General features: G+C 47.4%; 1 protein-coding gene across 1 annotated transcript; it reads right to left on the minus strand.

Moving 5' to 3' along the window:
- Positions 1-748: 748 nt before the first annotated feature.
- LOC129398317 (uncharacterized) lies at positions 749-19,148 on the minus strand. The gene is made up of 5 exons (XM_055115286.1): positions 19,042-19,148; positions 17,921-18,083; positions 17,113-17,610; positions 4,977-5,110; positions 749-1,976 (listed from the first exon to the last, which is right to left on the minus strand). Exons 1-5 carry the CDS (start codon positions 19,146-19,148, stop codon positions 1,841-1,843), a joined length of 1,038 nt encoding a protein of 345 aa, XP_054971261.1. The 3' UTR covers positions 749-1,840.
- Between the last annotated feature and the right edge of the window lie 1,252 nt (positions 19,149-20,400).

Consider the following 20,400-nt stretch of genomic DNA (forward strand, 5'->3'; position numbering starts at 1 on the left):
GCAATGGCAAGAAATGGATGGACTGGTGCAGCAGCTAAAAGGGGACAAGCTCCCACAGTGCAGCCTGAGCCATGGAAGGAAAAGGGCCACAGTCACACCCATAATCATCCTTCTCTCTGCTGGAACCCCTGGTTGGCTGGAGTCACCTGAGGGGCATCGGGAGTGCCATGGAGGAGGAAGCTGCGGTCCACTCTGCTCTTGCACTGGCTCAGCGCAGACCATGGGCTCTTCTGAGACAGCACCAGGCCAGGCTCAGAGAGGGCCAGGACTCTGTTCCCACAAAGCACTGGGGCTGGTGGGGGACCCACCTGTCAACAGTCAATAGCACAGCACCAGGATGAAATAATCCTGGAGTGGGGGTGGCCCCAGCAGGAAGCCCTCAGCTCCCACTGGGAGTGTGTGTGGGGGGGTGGTCGGGGACTCAGGTGGGGTGGGGAGGTGGTGTTGGAGTCAGGCCTCCAAGCATAAGTAGGACATTGAAAAGAAAGGAGGGAGGAGGGGTGGGGTGGGAACAAAGCCAGAGCCAAGAACGTACTTAGTGGGAGCGAGAAGGCAGCTTTGGTGGATGGAGTGGACAGGGAAAAGTGAGAACCAGGTTAGAGAGGGGCTGGAACCCAGAGGGCAGAGGCCTGAGATGACCATGGCAGAGCGTGCACTGTGTCCCCTTGATTTAGGCATTGCCTGCCACCTGTCACATGGAGGGCAGCCTGGGATGGCACCGAACACTTTAAAGATCAATTTACTTTTTAAGTATATAAATTTATTTCAATAGCAAACTTTATATGCTTAAGTTTATTGGAAAAAATTAAGTAGAAGCCAAAGCAACATCGTCAATTGCAGGTAGGTACATACGATGGCCTACCAAAGACGCTAGGCCAAAGGCTGGCTCTTTCTTGGTTCCAGATGGAGATGAACAGTGTTGGAAAGGTGTTAAGAATATTGGCACCAAACTGGGACTCTTCTCCTTCAGACAATGGACTGGCTTTCTAACCACGTGTCTCCATGTTATGTCAGGAAGATCTGAGTCACCCAGTGTCACCTGTCATCATCCCCAGGGGAGCAGGTGCTGTTCGTGCCCTGCACATAGCCCTGGAACACTCCAGCAGGCACAGAGCCACTTCTAACTGCCAATATCTTCTTCTTTTTGCCTGCAGGCTTTTGTCCATGACCTCAGCAGGCCACTCTACCCACACCTGCGGCAGATGGGCGGTGCCAGGGGATTAACACTCACCTCCAACAACCCCCAAATAATAACTCATAGGAGTTGGTGTATAAATACCCACGCTCCCTTGCTCCTGGGATTCCTCTGTTGTGTGTGATTTCTCCATGGGACTGAACTCCAGCTGTCCTCTGCACCACCTGGCTGAATACTACGCCCTGAATTGGCCTCCTTCCTTTCCTGTTGCACTTCCTAAAGCTCTGCCAGAGCTTCCTAAGGTCACCTCTCAAATAAACTACTTGCTCTCAGATTCTTGTCTCAGAGTCTGCACGTGGGACAACCCAAACTAAGGCATCAACCATCAGTGATATTTGTCCCACCCACCCTCAAGGTCAGACCCCAAACCTGAGAGACTCAGTCCAAAGAGACCCAGAAGACAGCTTGGCTCTTATAACTAGATAAGAAATCAACCCAGGAGAAGCCTGTATGGCAATTTATAATGGGAGGGGCTGGATTTTTCTGTGAAATATTTTCATATGGCATTGATTACTGAGAGTGAAACTAGAATGAAATCAATCAGATCTGCAGTTGGAAAAGCTCACTCTGGCTCCTGTCGTAAAACGTGAATGTGGGCGGTGCCCTGGTCTGCACAGGGAGCTGGGTCGGGTACCACTGCAGTTGTCAGAGGTGACACTGGAGGAGATTGGCAGGGGTGGCCGCCCTTGCTTCAAAACATCCAGGTGGAGATGTCAAGATGTCTGTTGGATAAATGAGACCAGAACTCAGAGGAGCGGCAAGAACAACAGTGACCATCGCCCTGTAGACATAAATGAAGGAAAGGGTGTGGATTTTAAGAGTTGTGTATGTATGTTTCTTTTTTCTTTTTTTATTTATTTATTTTTTGAGACAGGGTCTCGCTCTGTCACCCAGCCTGGAGCACAGTGGCACAATCATGGCTCACTGCAGCCTTGACCTCCTGGGCTCAAGCGATCCTCCCACCTCAGCCTCCCAAGTGGCGGGAACCACACTTGCACGTGCACCCATACCCAGCTAACTTTTGGTTTTGTTTTGCTTTTGGCAGAGACAGGGTTTTGCCATGTTGCCCAGGCTCAAACTCCTGAGCTCAAGTGATCCACCAGCCTTGGCCTCCTCCCAAAGTGCTGAGATTACAGGTGTGAGCCACCAGGCTCAGCCATGTTTCTTAAAAAAAAAAAAAGTTTAATTTTAATAAAGTTTATTATTTCATTTCTATGGACATGGGAAAAAATGTTGAATTATGATAAAATACACAAACATAAAATTTACCATCTTAAACATTCATTTATAGACACTTGAGTTGCTTTCACCTGTTGGCTATTGTGAATAATGCTGCTATGAGCATGGGGGACAAATCTGTCTTCAAGTCCCTGTTTTCAGTTCTTCAGGGTATATACCTAGAAGTGGGATGGCTGGATCCTATGGTGATTCTATGTTCAATTTTTTGAGGAACTGCCATATTGTTTTCCACGGTGGCTGCACTCAAACGTTTTACATTCCCACCAACAGTGTATAAGAGTTCTAATTTCTCCATATCCTCACCAACACTGGTGATTTTCTGGGTTTTGACAGTAGCCATCGTAAAGGGTCTAAGTTGGTCTGGCCAAGGTTTTTGAACTACAGATGTCACAAGGGTACACAGCAAGAAAAGGACTTATGCAACATCATAATAAGCCAGGGAGGTGTTCTGGTCATACCTACATCATTATCAACCTCATGAACCTGGATCAGTTGGGGGTGCTCTTGGCTACAAGTAGCAATGTTATGAACGCATTTGCTGTCTTGTTAATAAGAACTCCCTGGGCTGGTCTTTTCTGCTCAGTCAGGCTCAGCTGATTGGTAACAGTGACATTGCCCTTCCTGGCCATACGTTGACTCTTCAATGCCATGCACATGTGCGCTCAGGACCACACACAGAGCAGCAGGAAGTGGGCATGAGGCAAGGCCTCCTCCTTCCAAGACTCTGGCCTTTTTAACAGGAAGAAAACGACTTCTCCAAAACCCAGCAAATACTGCCTGACATCTCACTGGCAAGAACCAGTCAAGTGCCCATGCATATGACTGGTGCAGGGTAAGTGGTGCTAGTTAAAGGAGAGTTGGCTGGGCCCCACCCACAGAGTTTCTGATGCAGTGGGACTGGGATGGGGCCCAAGATTTGGCATTTCTAACAAGTTCTCTGGTGATGCAGATGCTGCCAGTCCAGGGACGACATTTCGAGGACCACTGGCTTCAGTGATCTTGAGCTGGGTACATGACCACCCAAACCAATCAAAGGGAAAAAGCAGGTAGATGGTGGTAAAATACAAGACTTTCTGTCACAAACTCTGAGGAGCTCACTTGTAGCTTTTTTGCCCACTAGACTCTAGGCCCCCTGGGAGCAGGGGGTCATGAAAGTCACCTTTTTGGGCCTTGGGTTCTTGATACAGTTACTGTGACTTGGTGGCAACTTTAAACGGATTTTTCAAATGAGTGAATACAAGAACATGTCACCAAACATGTCCAAGGCTGCTGCACCCTCAGGTCACCTTGATCAAAACACCTTCCTGGAGCCCATGCAGGCAGCCTCCAAAACACAAAGCAGGCTGGGCACGGTGGCTCATACCTGTAATCCCAGCACTTTGGGAGGCCGAGGTGGGTGAATCATGAGCTCAGGAGTTTGAGACCAGCCTGGCCAACAGGGTGAAACCCCGTCTCTACTAAAAATAAAAAAAATTAGCTGGGCGTGGTGGCAGGCACCTGTAATCCCAGCTACTCAGGAGGCTGAGGCAGGAGAATCACTTGAACCCAGGAGGCGGAGATTGCAGTCAGCCGAGATCACACCACTGCACTCCAGCTCAGGCGACAAAGCAAGACTCAAACAAACAAACAAACAAACAAAAAACCCCAAAGCAGCCCCTTCTCTACCAGGACGGCAGCTCCCCTATAAAGCAGCTCAGGTGTCTTCCCTGTCGGCCTGTCCTCCTGGGGAGGCTGGCTCCCTGCTCTGCAGTGACACTGCAGGGTCAGAACTCAGCCTGTGGGTAACCCAAGAACAATGCCTGTTTGGGGGTCTTCACCGCTGACACAGAGAGCCTGTGGCCATCCATCCCAAATAGCGTCTGTTAATTGCCCACTGGGATGTGGTCCCTTGTTGAAGTCAAAGAAACAAGCCCTTAATTCACTAATTGTCTAAACAGACACCACCAGCTGAGAACTCCTATAGCCCGGCGTGTGATGCCTTATGACCCTGAGCGAATGCAGCTGCAAACAGGCAGTACCTGTTACATATTCCTTAGCCACAGGGGAAACTTCTGGAAAGTTGCTAGCATGGAATATGGTTAATGAAGAAGAAAACGCCTTATCCTTCTGTTCTACATTCACACTCACGTGTGATCTACGCAGTGGTCCTGAAAGGATCCAAGGCTGGGGGAGATCTGGGAGTCCATTTACCGATGAGGATCTGCTATTCAGAGCTGATGTCCCGTATGTGTGCAGTGAATATTCAATCAGCAGTAGCTGTGATACTCATAAATCACTCGCTCTGAGGTGAAGGGGAACCGATAGGATAAGCCAGGCTCACCGCAGAGGCCTCTGCTGCAACCCTGGTTGGCAGCCCAGCCCTTGTGGGTACCAGGACCTGCCAGAGCCACAGACGACCGGATATAAGCACAAATTGATGAGTCACCCAAGAGCCATCGCAGGGTGAGGACAGACCTGGGTGCCAAGTGGGCAGAGATTCCACCAAGTCCTGGCAGAGGACCAGGCTGTGATGGACAGGAGACACTTCTCAGGTCAGACTCACATGGCAAGGCAAGGTCTTGCTGGAAGGCAGGCAAGGAAATGCTCCAGCGGGAGCCCAGCAGGAACCGGCCCTGGGTGCTGATCAGGAACAAGCTGGCCCCAGACTCTCTCCAGGATTGCACAGGGCTCAGGGAGCTGCACCAAGGTGGAACAAGAGTAGAGGCTGGGGGCGGTGGCTCACACCTGTAATCCCAGTACTTTGGGAGGCTGAGGTGGGCAGATCACTTGAGGTCAGGAGTTCGAGACCAGCCTGGCCAACATGGGGAAACCCCGTCTCTACTAAAAATACAAAAATTAGCTGGGCATGGTGGTGTGTGCCTGTAATCCCAGCTACTTGGGAGGCTGAGGCAGGAGAATTGGTTGAACCAGGAAGTTGGAGGTTGCAGGGAGCCAAGATCACACCCCTGCACTCCACCCTGGGTGACAGAGCAAGACTCCATCTCAAAAATAAATAAATAAATAAAAGAGTCGAAGCCCTGGGTCCTCTTCTCCCCTGTGTTAGCCTTGCTATGTGCTCTTGGGGTGGTGCTTCACCCCTCTGGGACAGTGAGCTTCACGTACCTGACTCTGGGCCATGCAGGGGCCAGGCTGGGCCTCCTGACACCCACTGGACTCCCTGCTAGCAACCCCAGTTCCCAGCTCCCATCCCCCACCCTAACTTCCAGGGCAGACACAATGTGTGCACTGGGGAGTGGACACAGGGCTCTCTCCAGCTGGGTGGAAATGGGACCAGCCCCTCCTTCCTCACCCCCTCCCCAGACACTATCCACAGCCCGGATGGGCTTTCATCCACCTCAGCAGCCAGCCTCCCACCCTCTCCCCACCACCGCAACCAAAACTGCTTCTGTGGATGCCTACTGGCATGTTTTGAAGTTACCTACACATTTATTTCAGGGTCAACTAGTCCTGAGCACCTCTGGGGAAACCTTATATCACTCTCCTTTTCCCCCAGGACTCCCCAGGGAGCAGGAGTTCTCAGCCCTGGTGCAGGCTGGAGCCACCTAGGGAGCTTTGAAAACTACCCATGCCCACGAGGGACAGAATCGGGATGATGAAGATGTTCTAAAACCGGATTACGGTAACGGTTGCACAACCTGGGAAACTTAAAAATCATTCAATGGTACACTTAAAATGGGTGAATTTTATGGTATGTAAATTATATCTCAATAAACTTGTTTAAAAAAAAATACCCAGGCCTGGATCTATCACTGAACCATTAAATCAGAATCTTTGATTTGGAGCCTGGGCTGAGATTCCTGCTCTGGTGTCACCGTGGGGACATCTCTTTCCACTGCCACCATCACTCATTCACCCTGGGAGAAGAGGAGTGACCCCCCCCAGCTCATTGATGGGCATATCCATTTCCTAGAGCAGTTATAACAATAACCACCAACTGGGAGACTCAAAACAGCAGTAATTGACTCTCTCATAGTTCCGGAGGCCAGAAGTCCAAAATCAAGGTGCCAGCAGGGCCACACTCCTCCAAAGGCCCCAGGGAGGGTCTTTCCAGCTGCTGGTGGCTGCCAGAATCCCTGAGGTCCTTGGCTGGCAGCAGCATCACTCTGATCTCTGTCTCCTCCTTCACATGAACTTCTTCCCTGTATCTCTGTGTCCCCACTCTCTCTGTCTCTTTTTTTGTGTGTGTGAGACAGTCCCGTTCTGTCACCCAGGCTGGAGTGCAATGGCGCAATCTTGGCTCACTGCAACCTCTGCCTCCTGGATTCAAGTGATTCTTCTGCCTCAGCCTCCCTCGTAGCTGGGATTACAGGTGCATACCACCAAGCCCAGCTAATTTTTGTATTTTTAATAGAGGTGGGATTTCACCATGTTGGCCAGGCTGGTCTCAAACTCCGGACCTCAAGTGATCCACCCATCTTGGTCTCCCAAAGTGTTGGGTTTACAGGCATGAGCAACCACGCCTGGCCCCCACTTTCTCTTCTTAGAAGGATACCAATCATTGGATTAGGGTCCACCCTAATCTAAGTATAATCTCATCTTAACTATCTGCATCTGCAAGGTCCCCAATTCCACAGAAGGTCACATTCTGAGGTTCTGGATTGGCATGAAGTGGGGTGGGGGGACACTGCTCCACCCAGCACAGTGGAAATGCTAGCCGAGTCAACTGCATTAAAGCCGGTCATCCCATTACCTATATTACATACACACTTTCTTGGGTAGACTACCTTATTTATTTCCAGTTAAATGCAATTTTTATTGTCCAAATTTCCAACACTTCTCTTAGTTTCCTAACTGGAGTGCAGTGGTGCGATCTCAGCTCACTGCAACCTCCGACTCCCGGGTTCAAGCAATTCTTGTGCCTCAACTTCCCAAGTACCTGTGACCACAGGCGTGTGCCACCACGCCCAGCTAATTTTCTATTTTTAGTAGAGATGGGGTTTCGTCATGTTGGCCATGTTGTCTAAGCTGGTCTTGAACTCCTGACCCCAGACAATCTGCCCACCTCAGCCTCCCAAAGTGCTGGGATTATAGGCGTGAGCCACCACGCCCAGTCCTAACTCATTTTTTTTTATTGCAGCTTTAGCTCAAAAGCATCTTCACCTACATGCCCCTGCATGTGGACATCCAGTACCAAATATTCTCTTTTTAAAAATGTACAGGCTGCTGGGTATGGTGGCCCATGCCTATAATCCCAGTACTTTGGGAGGCCAAGGCAGAAGGACTGCTTGAGCCCAGGAGTTCGAGACCAGCCTGGGCAATGTAGTGAGACCTCATCTCTACAAAAAAATAAAAAAAACAGCCAGGTGTGTTGGCATGCACCTGTGGTCCCAGAAACTCAGGAGGCTGAGGTGAGAGGATCATTTGAGCCCAGAAGATCAGGCTGCAGTGAGCCATGATTGCACTATACTCCAGCCCAGGCAACAGAGCAAGACCTTATCTAAAAAAAAAAAAAGTACAGGCCAGTAATAAGGTAAAATGCATAACAAAGTCTACCTACCAGAGTGGAGTGGGAGGGAATCCACAGAGTCAGACCCTTGCCAGTGGGTTCACTCTCATTTAGCAGAGAGAAATCTCTGTTTGTCCTCTTCTCTCCAGGTTCCCTGCCTCGGCTCCTGCGTGAGCTTCCAAGGGCTGGTCTCAGGGGTGGGAATCAAAATGTTTAACCACAGGCCCTGACCCATCAGCCCAGATGCCTGCTGTAAACAACCAGAGCTTTTTCCAGGCACATGTTGACCTAGCTGGTCTCACACAGGGCAGCATCAGCACTTCCAAGAAGTTCTCCTGGGGCACTATGCTTGGAGACAGTTTCTGTGTGAGCCTGTGAACAGCCAGTGGTGCTTAAAATCATGGGCCTCTGGCCAGCCTATTCAACATTAATCGTAAGTGCTTAAGAAAGGTTGGTGTTAGATGCCAGACACTGTTCTAAGCTCTTGGTGTATAAGCTCATTAATAACTCACAACAGTCCTAGAAGGTGGAGAGAAGATTGCCATTGTCCCTATTTGGCAGGTGAGTTTAAGGGACAGAGGCCTTACCACAGTAACACACAGTTGGTACGTGGTAGCACTGGGATTGAAGCTGTGTGGATTTATCTCTAAAAAATGGGGTCCAATCCCTCCATTTTACTACCTCTTCTGTTTGAAAACATCACATACAGGACATTCATTCATTCGTTTAACCAATATCTATTGAATATCTACTCCATGCAAGACAATGTTCTGGGCACTGCAGCTACAACAGTAAACAAATGGACATGGCCCCTGCTCTTCTGCAGGTAGTGTGGGGTGGGGAGTGGGGAGGGGGACATAGACCGCAGTCACAGACAGAAAATAAAAACAGAATTTCAGATAGTGGTATGTCATAGGAAGACGCTAAAATGGGGAGGGAGGATAGAGTGATCGGGAAGCATTTTTAGGTGAAACAGACAGGGACAAACTCTCCCAGGGGGTGACATTATGCTGAAACCCAAGCAGTGAGAAAGAGTTTTTGGAGCACAATCTGGGGAGAGAGATGCCAGGGAGAGGCCACAGAAAGTGCAAAGGCCCTGAGGCAGGAAAAGGCTTGGGGAACAAGGTGAAAGATACCTTTGTGTCTCTGTGAGCAAGGGAGTGATTATGGAATTACTGTTCATTTCCTTTGGTGTGATAATAACAGGGAGGTCACCTGGGTCACTACGAAGGAAGAATATGGAATCCTTAGTACGGAATAAAATTTGTATATTAAAGTTATCCTCACCCAGGTAGACCAGGTTTCTGTAGGTCTCTAACATCATGTCCCTATGCAAATTCCACTGAGCAGAGTCCAAGTATTCCCAATCCTCCAGAGAGAATACTATGGCCACATCCCTGAATGTCAACAGTCACTGAAAAAAAAAAAACAAAAAAAAAAAAACAGAAAAACCCACACCATATTTACCAAGTTGCCATGGGTGAAGTTCTTAATTTGACTCCAGGTGAAATGAGAAGGTGAAGAGAAGAGATTCTAAATGTGGACAGATGGGAGGGATACAGAAAGAAAGCATGAAGTAGGATTAAGGATTAAGTTCAGAGGGATTTTTCATTGTTGTTTATATGAACGTTTTTGTGAATTGTGGAGCAACTACTGGATCTGCAAATGGAAAACAGGTTGTCGGGGAGATGTCTCTAGAAGTAATGGTTTTAAAAGACAGAAATTAAGCATATAGTATTTTACTCCCATTTACCTGCTTTAGGGTTTGGAAAAATTGGGAGTACCAACTCTGAAGAGATGGCAGGAGCACGAAACTCTCATCTCCTCTACCAGGTTCTGTGAGGGGAGATTCCAGAGTTGGGCCAGACCTAGGCAAGGCTCAGAAGACAGTGGATCTGAGCAGAGCTGGGCCAGGGAGCAAGCCCTAGGCTTCTGATCACTTTGCAGCTAGAGTATGTCCAATTCTATCTTTCCTAAGACTGCACAGGAGAAACTTGACCCCCAGAGTTTGTATACTTGAAACCTATATTAGCCACTTACCTATTTATAACATACGGTAACAAGCAATTTAACCAAAACCCTTAGGTTTTCTAGGACAATTTCATTAGAAGCTGAATATTTATTCTTAGCAAGATAAAATCAATAGAAGTAATAATAACAACAAGAATAACTCAGACAGATGTGGTGGCTCATACCTGTAATCCCAGTACTTTGGGAGGCTGAGGTGGGCTGATTGCTTAAGCCCAGGAGTTTCAGGCCAGCCTGGGCAACACGGTGGAAACCCCATCTCTACTAAAAAACACAAAAATTAGCCAGGCGTGGTGGTGCACACTTACAGTCCCAGCTTCTTGGGAGGCTGAGGCTAGAGGAGTGCTTGAGTCCAGGAGGTTGAGAATGCAGCGAGCAGCGATCATGCCACTGCACTCCAGCCTGGGTGACAGAGCAAGACTCTGTCTCAAAACAAAACCCCAAAAACATAACAACAATTCCAACAATTCTGCCCATGAATGGCTTTTCAGGCAGCAAAACTGGAACTAATAACGACACGAGAAGGTGGCCCAGATGAAGGCCAACTCCTCTGTACACCTCCTTTCTTTGTACTAAGTACATGATGCTAGTTTATCTGGTTGCTCTAGACTGAAAGTTTCCAGAAAATAGGTACCATGTCATGGCTGCTTCGTGTTTTTCTAATAGCCATATGAAATGGAAGCAACTGGTTTATCTATCAGTTTGCATCTACAAACCTCCTCCCCGTTCTTCACCCAAGTACCAGGAAGCTGCAGCAACTCCCATCTGGGTACCAACCAAGGAGATTTCTTCCGTGAGAGGAGGAACAAACCCTAGATAATGCATTCCTCTTCCTCTGAAATAAAAGCAGAATTAGACTCTGTGTTTACCCTGACCCCAGTCTGCATAGGACATCACCAAATGTCTCAAAGACACCCTGGTTCTGGTGAGAGGGTCCCCAGTGACCCTGGGTTGATGGCCCATGGTGATCCAGGCAGGAGAGACTTGGGCTGTCCCTGTGGGTTCAGAAGACAGAATGAAGTCACTCTGGTAGGGCTGTAGATCCTGGATCCAGATGTGGTATTACTTGTCCCTGATCAGCTAAGAGGAAGGGCAAGAATATCTTACTCCAGTATCACAGTGTGCAGCTAACTGTTGTGATCATGGCTCTAGAGATTCTGTGGCTCTGACCTCCCATGGTCAAGGTGCTTACACTTACAGATTCTACCACCAGACTCTTTTCACACCAGGAACCTCTCATGCAACTGCAGCAGGTCACTGGACAAAATCTGAACAACTCAAAGGACCCCACTCTGAAAAGGGGGCTTCACAAAGTCTATGTTGACCTCTCACGAGGCAGAAGATGTCTCCGCTGGGTTTTCTGTCCATCCTCAATTCAAAGTCTGGCCCTGTCTTGTGAATCCCAGGTGGAAGCCAGCTCTTATGTGCAGATTCTAGGTGGGGTCAACCTGGCTTTGTATTCGTGGATATAACAGCAAGCAGAGTAAAACCAGAGGAGACCACCCCCCATGGAGGCTGCTCTAACACATTCTATAGGACACACTGATCAAAAGGAAGAAGGTGAGGCAAAACATAAGCAGAGAGTCTGGGCCAGGCTAGAGGATTGCCACCCAGGAACATACATTCAGCTTGCCCTGAATACACATTTCAATTAGTAGCAATTACAACTGGATTTTTAAAATTTTTTTTTTGAAGACAGAATCTTGCTCTGTCGCCCAGGCTGGAGCGCAGTGGCACGATCTCGACTCACTGCAACCTCCGCCTCCTGAGTTCAAGTGATTCTGTCACCTCAGCGTCCTAAGAACCTGGGACTACAGGCATGTGCCACCACACCCGGCTAATTTCTGTATGTTTAGTAGAGATGGGGTTTCACCACGTTGGCCAAGCTGGTCTCGAACTCCTCACCTCAGATGATCTGCCCACCTCAGGCTCCTAAGGTGCTGGCATTATAGGTGATTCATGCCTGTAATCCAAGCACATGCATGAGCCACTGCACTTGGCCACAACTGGATTTTTAAAGACAAAAATGGGGGCAGGGAGTGGGTTCATATAAAGTTGTCAGAAATTCTCACTGATTTACAGAAATAACACTTATTAGTGACTGGCTATATAGTATGTGGGTTATTAGTGATTGGCTATATAGTGTGTGGGTATAGGTATTGTTAGTTTGTGGTAACAGCAAGAAGTTTTAAGAGATGAATATATAGCTCAAAGTGGGGAGTAAAACCTGTGATTGCCATCTCAATTTAATGTCTCTCTGGGCCTGATAATTAAAAGGACTTGCAGTTTTATGATAAAAGTTCTTTTCTTTTCTCAAATCCCAGGACCTAAATTCAGAATTTGGAGCTGCAGATTTAAGTTTTGCAGGGGTGGGAAACTAGCGGGTGCCCTCTGCAATTTGTGGGCATTGGGGCAAGAGGAGGAGGGGGAAGCTTGATATTCTCTGGCATACTCAATGCACATATGTGATCTGATTGGGATCCTGGGCTCCACTGCCTCCTAATCAGTTTCAGATCTGAAGATGCCAGAGTGCTGAAGGACAGAGGTGGTATGGCTGGTCGCTGCCCTGTGCAGTTATTTTGCTGCAAACTGGTCAAACTGCTCTAGAAGGGAATGCAGATCTCAAATACACAGGAAGAGTATTCTGCTAGCTGATTTTTAGGACAGCATGCACTTTGCCGCACAATTGTGGTTGTGGCTGGAAGCCCCCTCTACAGTGAAGCCTGGTGTGCATCTTATATGTTTTTATTACACCTGGCAATTCTGGACAGTGTTTAGAAAATATAATTAAAAATAAAAACATTTCTGACCCTAAAAGAATTCTTCAGAATGGTAGAACACAAATTTTGTGTGTGTGTGTGTGTGTGTGTGTGTGTGTGTGTTTTTAGATGGAGTCTCGCTCTTGTTGCCCAGGCTGCTGGAGTGCAGTGGTGCAATCTCGGCTCACTGCAACCTCTGCCTCCTGGGCTCAAGTTATTCTCCTGCCTCAGCCTCCCAGGTAGCTGGGATTACAGGCGCCTGCTACCATGCCCAGCTAATTTTTTTGTAATTTTAGTAGAGCCGGAGTTTCACCATGTTGGCCAGGCTGGTTTCAAACTCCTGACCTCAGGTGATCAGCTGAAAACTGTTTTATTACATCATTAAACCAGACCATGACATAAGTGACATAAAACCTGCTAAGAGATTACAAAGACAGAAAGAAGATAATCATAATTAGTCCTCAAGTAGAAGACCTGGCAGCACCATTTGTTCATCCTAAATTCACATGGCCAGTGAGGGCATCTTGGGTCACTCCCAGACAGTTGTGGCAAAGGACACATAACCCATCAAGTTTCCAGAGCAAAAACCTCAACCCAAGGACATTCTGATAAACTGTCAGTTCCCTTTACCTAGGGAAGATCAAAGGAGAGGGACAAAGATTATTTACCATGGAGTGTCAAGGAACAATTCCCTGATTTCCTCTCCTATGAAATGTTTACAAACAAAAGCCAAGTCTTTAAAAGAGTGCCATCCACACAAGACAGGGATGCCCTCTCTCACCACTCCTATTCAACATAGTGTTGGAAGTTCTGGCCAGGGCAATTAGGCAGGAGAAGGAAATAAAGGGCATTCAATTAGGAAAAGAGGAAGTCAAATTGTCCCTGTTTGCAGACGACATGATTGTATATCTAGAAAACTCCATCATCTCAGCCCAAAATCTCCTTAAGCTGATAAGCAACTTCAGCAAAGTCTCGGGATACAAAATCAATGTGCAAAAATCACAAGCATTCTTATACACCAATAACAGACAAGCAGAGAGCCAAATCATGAGTGAACTCCCATTCACAATTGCTTCAAAGAGAATAAAATACCTAGGAATCCAACTTACAAGGGATGTGAAGGACCTCTTCAAGGAGAACTACAAACCACTGCTCAAGGAAATAAAAGAGGATACAAACAAATGGAAGAACATTCCATGCTCATGGGTAGGAAGAATCAATATCGTGAAAATGGCCATACTACCCAAGGTAATTTATAGATTCAATGCCATCCTCATCAAGCTACCAATGACTTTCTTCACAGAATTAGAAAAAACTACTTTAAAGTTCATATGGAACAAAAAAAGAGCCTGCATTGCCAAGTCAATCCTAAGCCAAAAGAACAAAGCTGGAGGCATCACACTACCTGACTTCAAACTATACTACAAGGCTACAGTAACCAAAACAGCATGGTACTGGTACCAAAACAGAGATATAGACCAATGGAACAGAACAGAGCCCTCAGAAATAATGCCACATATCCACAACTATCTGATCTTTGACAAACCTGACAAAAACAAGCAATGGGGAAAGGATTCCCTATTTAATAAATGGTGCTGGGAAAACTGGCTAGCCATATGTAGAAAGCTGAAACTGGATCCCTTCCTTACACCTTATACAAAAATTAATTCAAGATGGATTAAAGACTTACATGTTAGACCTAAAACCATAAAAACCCTAGAAGAAAACCTAGGCAATACCATTCAGGACATAGGCATGGGCAAGGGCTTCATGTCTAAAACACCATAAGCAATGGCAACAAAAGCCAAAATTGACAAATGGGATCTAATTAAACTAAAGAGCTTCTGCACAGCAAAAGAAACCACCATCAGAGTCAACAGGCAACCTATAGAATGGGAGAAAATTTTTGCAACCTACTCATCTGACAAAGGGCTAATATCCAGAATCTACAATGAACTCAAGCAAATTTACAAGAAAAAAACAAACAACCCCATCAAAAAGTGGGCAAAGGATATGAACAGACACTTCTCAAGAGAAGACATTTATGCAGCCAAAAAACACATGAAAAAATGCTCATCATCACTGGCCATCAGAGAAATGCAAATAAAAACCACAATGAGGTACCATCTCGCATCAGTTAGAATAGTGATCATTAAAAAGTCAGGAAACAACAGGTGCTTGAGAGGATGTGGAGAAATAGGAACACTTTTACACTGTTGGTGGGACTGTAAACTAGTTCAACCATTGTGGAAGTCGGTGTGGTGATTCCTCAGGGATCTAGAAATAGAAATACCATTTGACCCAGCCATCCCATTACTGGGTATTACCCAAAGGATTATAAATCATGCTGCTATAAAGACACATGCACGCGTATGTTTATTGCAGCACTATTCACAATATTAAAGACTTGGAACCAACCCAAATGTCCAACAATGACAGACTGGATTAAGAAAATGTGGCACATATACACCATGGAATTCTATGCAGCCATAAAAAATGATGAGTTCATGTCCTTTGTAGGGACATGGATGAAGCTGGAAACCATCATTCTCAGCAAACTATCACAAGGACAAAAAACCAAACACTGCATGTTCTCACTCATAGGTGGGAATTGAACAATGAGAACACATGGACACAGAAAGGGGAACATCACACACTGGGGACTGTTGTGGGGTGGCGGAAGGGGGGAGGGATAGCATTAGGAGATATACCTAATGCTAAATGACGAGTTAATGGGTGCAGCACACCAACATGACACATGTATACTTATGTAACGAACCTGCACATTGTGCACATGTACCCTAAAACTTAAAGTATAATAAAAAAAAAGAGTGCCATCCAGTGCTCTGTGAAAAAAAGACTAACAATTAAAATACTGTGTCTAAAGTGTACAACAAGCCAGGCATGGTGGTTCACGCCTGTAATCCCAACACCTTGGGAGGCTGAGGCAGGCAGATCACTTGAGGTCAGGAGTTCGAGACCAGCCAGGCCAATGTGGGGAAACCCTGTCTCTACTAAAAATACAAAAAAAAAAAAAAATAGCTGGGCGGGGTGGCAGGAGCCTGTAATCTCAGCTACCCAGCTACTTGGGAGGCTGAGGCAGGAGAATCACTTGAAACCGGGTGGCGGAGGTTGCAGATTGAGTGGAGTTCACACCACTGCACTCCTGCCTGGGCAACAAGAGCAAAACTCCATCCAAAAAAAAAAAAAGTGTACAATAAAGGACTAGTTTTTACTGCGAGCCTGAATTAGGCTGGGGGAGCAGAGTGGTGGATTTAAAAAAAAATCAGAGTGGGCGATTTGAGACATGATGTGTCAAACACACATACAAACAACACACAAAATGCAGGGGAAAACCAGTCCCCCAGTAGAGTATTAAAATAATTAAAAAGCAGAGAATTTGATGGAAGTGGCTCTAATGCCCTTGGATCTTACAACATACAAACAAAATAAAATCGAACTAAATGCATTTCTTGTAAATTACTGCCTTAGGGAAAGCAAAATTCAGGCTTAACCAAACCTCCTGTCAATCTCCAGGAAATCTCCACCTGGAGAGTTGAAATAAGGCGACTACCTCAGTATCGTCAGTTTTGAATTTGGATTTGGTCGGCTTCCTCATGCACTTGATGAAAGCCTTTCCTCCCAGCCCCTCCAGTAGCCCTAAAAACACAAACCATGGCTGGGTTCTCTCCAATTCGTGAATCACTCTTTGCTCAACTAAGCTTTTTAACAGTTTTAATGGAGCCTATTTTTTTGTTGTTGTTTTTTGAGACGGAGTCCTGCTCTGTCACCCAGGCTGGAGTGTAATGGCGCAATCTTTGCTCACTGCCCTCAGCCTCCCGGGTTCAAGCGATTCTCCTGCCTCAGCCTCCTGAGTAGCTGGGACTACAGGCGCGTGCCACCACACCTGGCTAATTTTGTATTTTTAGTAGAGACGGGGTTTCTCCTTGTTGGTCAGCCTGATCTCGAACTCCCGACCTCAGGTGATCCGCCCACCTCGGCCTACCAAAGTGCTGGGATTACAGGCGTGAGCCACCATGCCCAATTATGGTTTTGTTTGTTTGTTTGTTTTTTGTTTTTTAACAGGAAAAAGGAGGGACTGAAACCCCACAGACCACAGCTCCTCCCACCCAGGAATGCGGCACCTGGAGTTGGGATTCTCCCCTGAAGATTCCCCAGAGGTCCCCGCACAACTTGGGGAAATGCGGGGCTGTGGGCGTGGAGCTGTCCCGGGAGGGCTGGAGCGAGCCAAAGTCACCGACCAGGGACCAGGCGAGACTGGACGCCCGGGCTCCCGGCGGCCGCCTTGCTACCATCTTGCACCTTAGCAGACTGAGGGCGGAGCTGCGCCGAAGAGGACTCGAATCCTGGTCCCTGCACCGACCAGGAGGAGGCCCGGGTTCCCCCTACAGCCGGTTCCGACCAGGTGCCTCCGGCACACTCACCCGTGGTTGTCTTCTGTGCTGTCCCGACATCTTCCCAAGGGACCTTCCAGTACCTGCAGGTCCCAGGTCCACGGAGGCAATGGCGGAGTCACGTGGAGCCTCGCGGAGAAAACCGGACGGAGCAACGGACACCAAACGCGGAGCTCCACGGGTCCGAAAACTAAAGACCCCGCCATACAGTGGAAGGCTGCCCTGTCCTCCTAGTGGACAGTTCCCACACAAGCGCCTCTGATTGGATAGGGCTCCGGGCGCGGCGCGCAGGGCCCTGATTGACAGAAGCTGTGTTCTGGCCTGGGACTGGAGGCCCGAAGGACCGGTATTTGGCTGGCTCCACTCTTTGCTCCAGGGCTTCCTTCCAGTGCTGGCACGTGGCTCCTCCAGGGGAACACGTACATTTAAGCAGAACTTGGTTGTGCCTTTCTGGGTTCCACTGTTGGCCTCCTGCACTTCCTGAGTTCTTCCTGACGTTTGTTTGGTCTTTTGAGGTGGCAGCCTGAGCTTTGAAAAGAGGCAATTCTTTAAGGCAGCAATTTCCATTAGAAAAAAAAATGTGAGCCATGTGTGTCTTTTAACTTTTCTAGTCACTGCTTAAAGGAAAAGGAAACAGGCTGGGCATAGTGGTTCACACTTGTAATCCCAGCACTTTGGGAGGCCAAGGCAGAAGGATCACCTGAGGTCAGGAGTTCGAGACCAGGGGCCATACAGTTATTAATAAAGTTTTCTTTGGTAGGAAATCTTAGAAACTCACTCTATATTTTAAGTTTCCAGCACATCTCACTTAAAACCAGCCACATTCCAGATGCCCTACGTGGTCAGTGGCTGCCACGTTGAAGCACAGCTCTGAGAGCACTGGCTCCCCTGACTTAAGGGGAGGTGAAGGCCTGAACTCTCTCCTTTTCTGCCAGAGGCAAGGGAACACCCCCTTCCTACCAGCATCTCCCCTCAGGCTGATAGGTGGGAGAGGTGGTGCCCTGAAAGAGAGCATGGGGCTCACAAGCAGAAAGTGTCCACAGGTAGACAACTGCTACCCATCTGCTGCTTGAGGAGGGGCCATCCTCCTTCCAGAAACCAGACAGTGAAAAAAGAATGATGAGGCCCCAGGAGGATGAAATCCCATGTCTTCAGATGTGTCCACAGCCCTGACCTCCAGAGTTTCGATGTGGAGGTAATAGATTAAAGGAAAATTTCTTTCTTTCTTTTCTTCCTTTTTTTTGCGGGGGTGGTGGGGGGGGGGGAAGACAGGTCTCCCTCTGTCACCCAGGCTGGAGTGCAGTGGCACAATCATGGCTCATTGCAGCCTCGACTTTCCAGGTTCAAACGATCCTCCCAACTCAGCCTCCCAAGTAGCTGGGACCACAGGTGCACACCACCACATAAATAAGTGATATAGAAAATCAGTACCTGTAATGTGCTGTTTGTCAGGGAACTTGTAATCAACCTGTTCTTGAATCCTGGCATCCTATCTGTAATGAGGGTATGTATTAGTTAACTATGCCTGCATTAAAAAACAAAACAAAACAAAACAAAACAAAAACCAAGGCTGGGCGTGGTGGCTCATGCCTATAATCTCAGCACTTTGGGAGGCTGAGGTGGATCACCTGAGGTCAGGAGTTCGAGACCAGCCTGGCCAACATGGTGAAACCTCGTCTCTACTAAAAATACACACACACACACACAAAAATTAGCTGGGCATGGTGGTGGGTGCCTGTAATCCTGACTACTTGGGAGGCTAAGGCAGGAGAATCTCTGGAACCCGGGAGGCAGAGGTTGCAGTGAGCCGAGACTGCACCATTGCACTCCAGCCTGGGCAAAAAGAACGAAACTCCATCTCGAAAAAAAATAATAAAAAACCCAAAATTTGTTTTAGCTTACATTTGAGCTGCTAAGCTATTTAGGCTGAACTCAGCTGGGCCATTCTTCTGGTCTCACCTGGGATCCTTCAGGCATATGTGGTCAGCTGCTGGTTGAGGAGGCAGCTCTGTTTCTGAGAGTGAGCTGGCTGTCAATGGAGACACCTTGATTCTCCCCCTTCCCATCATGGTATCTCATCCTCCATCGTGGGCTTCTTCTCATGGGAATGGCAGGATTCCAAAAGAAAAGGCAGAAGTATTTAAGATCTTTTCAGCCTAAGCCCAAAGCTGGCATACTGTCATATTCACAGCTTTCTATTGGCCAGAACAAATAAGGCTGGACAGATTTAAGTTTTGAGAAACACACTCTACCTATTGATGGGAGTAGCTGAAAAAGCACATTCCAAAGGGCATAGATATAGAGAAGGATGAAGAATAGCTGTCATTTTTGCAATCAGTATCACTTTGCCTTTTCTTGCAGACAAGGTTTATATACATGTTCCAAGTCAAGAGACTTGTCCAAAACTGTGCAACTACTAAACTGCTGGGCTGGGACTCAGGATCACCCTCACCTGATTTCAAAGCCCGTGAACCTCCATAGGCCATGCTACTTATGCAGCATCCCTGGGCTCTCAAGTTTCTAGAGAATGACACTTCTGCAGAAGAAGCAGGATTCCACTGAGATTCTCATCCATCTAGCCCCCTTCACTGCTCTTGGAATAATCCCTCCACAAAATGCTTCTGAAGACCCTTGAAAGGACATGAAATAATTTGGGGGAATGGCTGAGTTTAGGAAATCAAGGCCCAATATTTTATTTTTCATTTCTCACCATAGAAGAAATGTAAAAGCATGTATAATGCACTCCATGTGTCTGCAAATTCTTTTCATCCCTTTTTGGTATCTAGGCTGTTTCCTTTCAACACAGACTAAATCAAAATACCGCACCTGGGCCGGGCATGGTGGCTCAGGCCTGTAATCCCAGCACTTTTGGAGGCTGGGGCGGGCAAATCATGAGGTCAGGAGATCAAGACCATCCTGGGCAACATGGTGAAACCCCATCTCTACTAAAAATACAAGAATTAGCTGGGCATGGTGGCGCGTGCCTGTAATCCCAGCTATTCTGGAGGCTGAGGCAGGAGAATCGCTTGAACCAGGGGAGTCAGTGGTTGCAGTGAGCCAAGATTGCACCACTGCACTCCAGTCTGGTGACAGAGTGAGACTCCATCTCAGAAAAAAAAAAAATACTGCACCTGAAACAACCTGTTACTCTGAAAACAAGTGACATAAAAATAGAGGTGCCAAGAAGACATTTTCCCTTGCTGCAATTTAGCCCAGAAAACTGAGTACATCTTTAAGTCATCTTTTGTTTTTTGTTTTCAGATGGAGTCTCACTCTGTTGCCCAGGCTGGAGTTCAGTGGCACCATCTTGGCTCTCTG

The sequence above is a fragment of the Pan paniscus genome, chromosome 6, assembly GCF_029289425.2.
Source record: "Pan paniscus chromosome 6, NHGRI_mPanPan1-v2.0_pri, whole genome shotgun sequence".
Lineage (NCBI taxonomy): Eukaryota > Metazoa > Chordata > Mammalia > Primates > Hominidae > Pan > Pan paniscus.

What these genes read in the sequence shown, in the direction of transcription:
- LOC129398317 (XM_055115286.1), bottom strand. Translation starts at nt 19,148, where the DNA reads ATGGGAAGGGGGAGAATCAAGGTGTCTCCATTGACAGCCAGCTCACTC. An exon ending in ACGTGGCAGCCACTGACCAC is followed by an intron (nt 17,611 to 17,920) that starts GTAGGGCATCTG and finishes CTCTTTTCAAAG; the next exon opens with CTCAGGCTGCCACCTCAAAA. An exon ending in AGCACAGAAGACAACCACGG is followed by an intron (nt 5,111 to 17,112) that starts GTGAGTGTGCCG and finishes ACCTTGGTGCAG; the next exon opens with CTCCCTGAGCCCTGTGCAAT.